The 742-nt window shown below is 60.0% G+C and overlaps 1 protein-coding gene across 1 annotated transcript; it reads right to left on the bottom strand.

Moving 5' to 3' along the window:
* Nucleotides 1-202: 202 nt before the first annotated feature.
* LOC9268681 (calvin cycle protein CP12-3, chloroplastic) lies at nt 203-628 on the bottom strand. The gene has a single exon (XM_015793530.3). The coding sequence runs from the start codon at nt 626-628 to the stop codon at nt 203-205; it is 426 nt and encodes a 141-aa protein (XP_015649016.1).
* Between the last annotated feature and the right edge of the window lie 114 nt (nt 629-742).

Below are 742 nucleotides of genomic sequence, written 5' to 3'. Positions count from 1 at the left end.
ACATGGAATTAATCAAAATCTCTAAATTTTCTCATTTCTGACAAGCTAGTACAGTACACTCCTACTACTATCAAGTACAAACGCGTCTCCGATAAATCAAATTCAAATTCAAATTCGAGTCGTCTGCAGTTGAGAAATCAGAACTGATGGTGGCGGATGGATCATGGATGGGATGGCCGGATCACGTACGGATGGGAGCGGATCATTCGTCGTCGTCGTCGTAGACGACGGCACAGTCGTCGGCGAGGGGATTGTGGGAGCAGAAGGGCTCGAGGGGGTCGTCGGCGCCCTGGGCGATGCGGCGGCGGAGGTCGGCCTTCGCCTGGCTCACCTCCTCCACCTCGTCCCACGCCACCCGGCACCCCGCATCCCCGGCGGCTTCCCCGGCGCACGCCTCCGTTGCCTCCGCCACCTTCCGCTCGATCAGCTCCGACAGCGCCGCCTCCTTCCTCGCCGTCCCCTTGTACCTCCACTTCACGGACGCTATTACCAGCCGCCGCCTCCGCTGCCGGTGTGAGATCGGCCGGACGGACGCGGGCGATCCGAGCGTGCGTACTCCGGCGCCGCCGCCGCCGCCGGCCAGGGGAGCCGCCGCGGAGAAGAGGGAGGAGAGAGAAGGCGACGCCATGGTTAATGGTGAGAAGTGAGCGTGCGTAATTATCAAGGATAGGGAGGACTAATCTAGAAAATGTACACCTCATCGTTGTGCCAAGGAGGTCGGAGTTTACAAAGCTGCCTCATC

The sequence above is a fragment of the Oryza sativa genome, chromosome 8, assembly GCF_034140825.1.
Source record: "Oryza sativa Japonica Group chromosome 8, ASM3414082v1".
Taxonomy (NCBI): Eukaryota; Viridiplantae; Streptophyta; class Magnoliopsida; order Poales; family Poaceae; genus Oryza; species Oryza sativa.
This window is presented reverse-complemented; position numbering and strand designations above follow the sequence as displayed.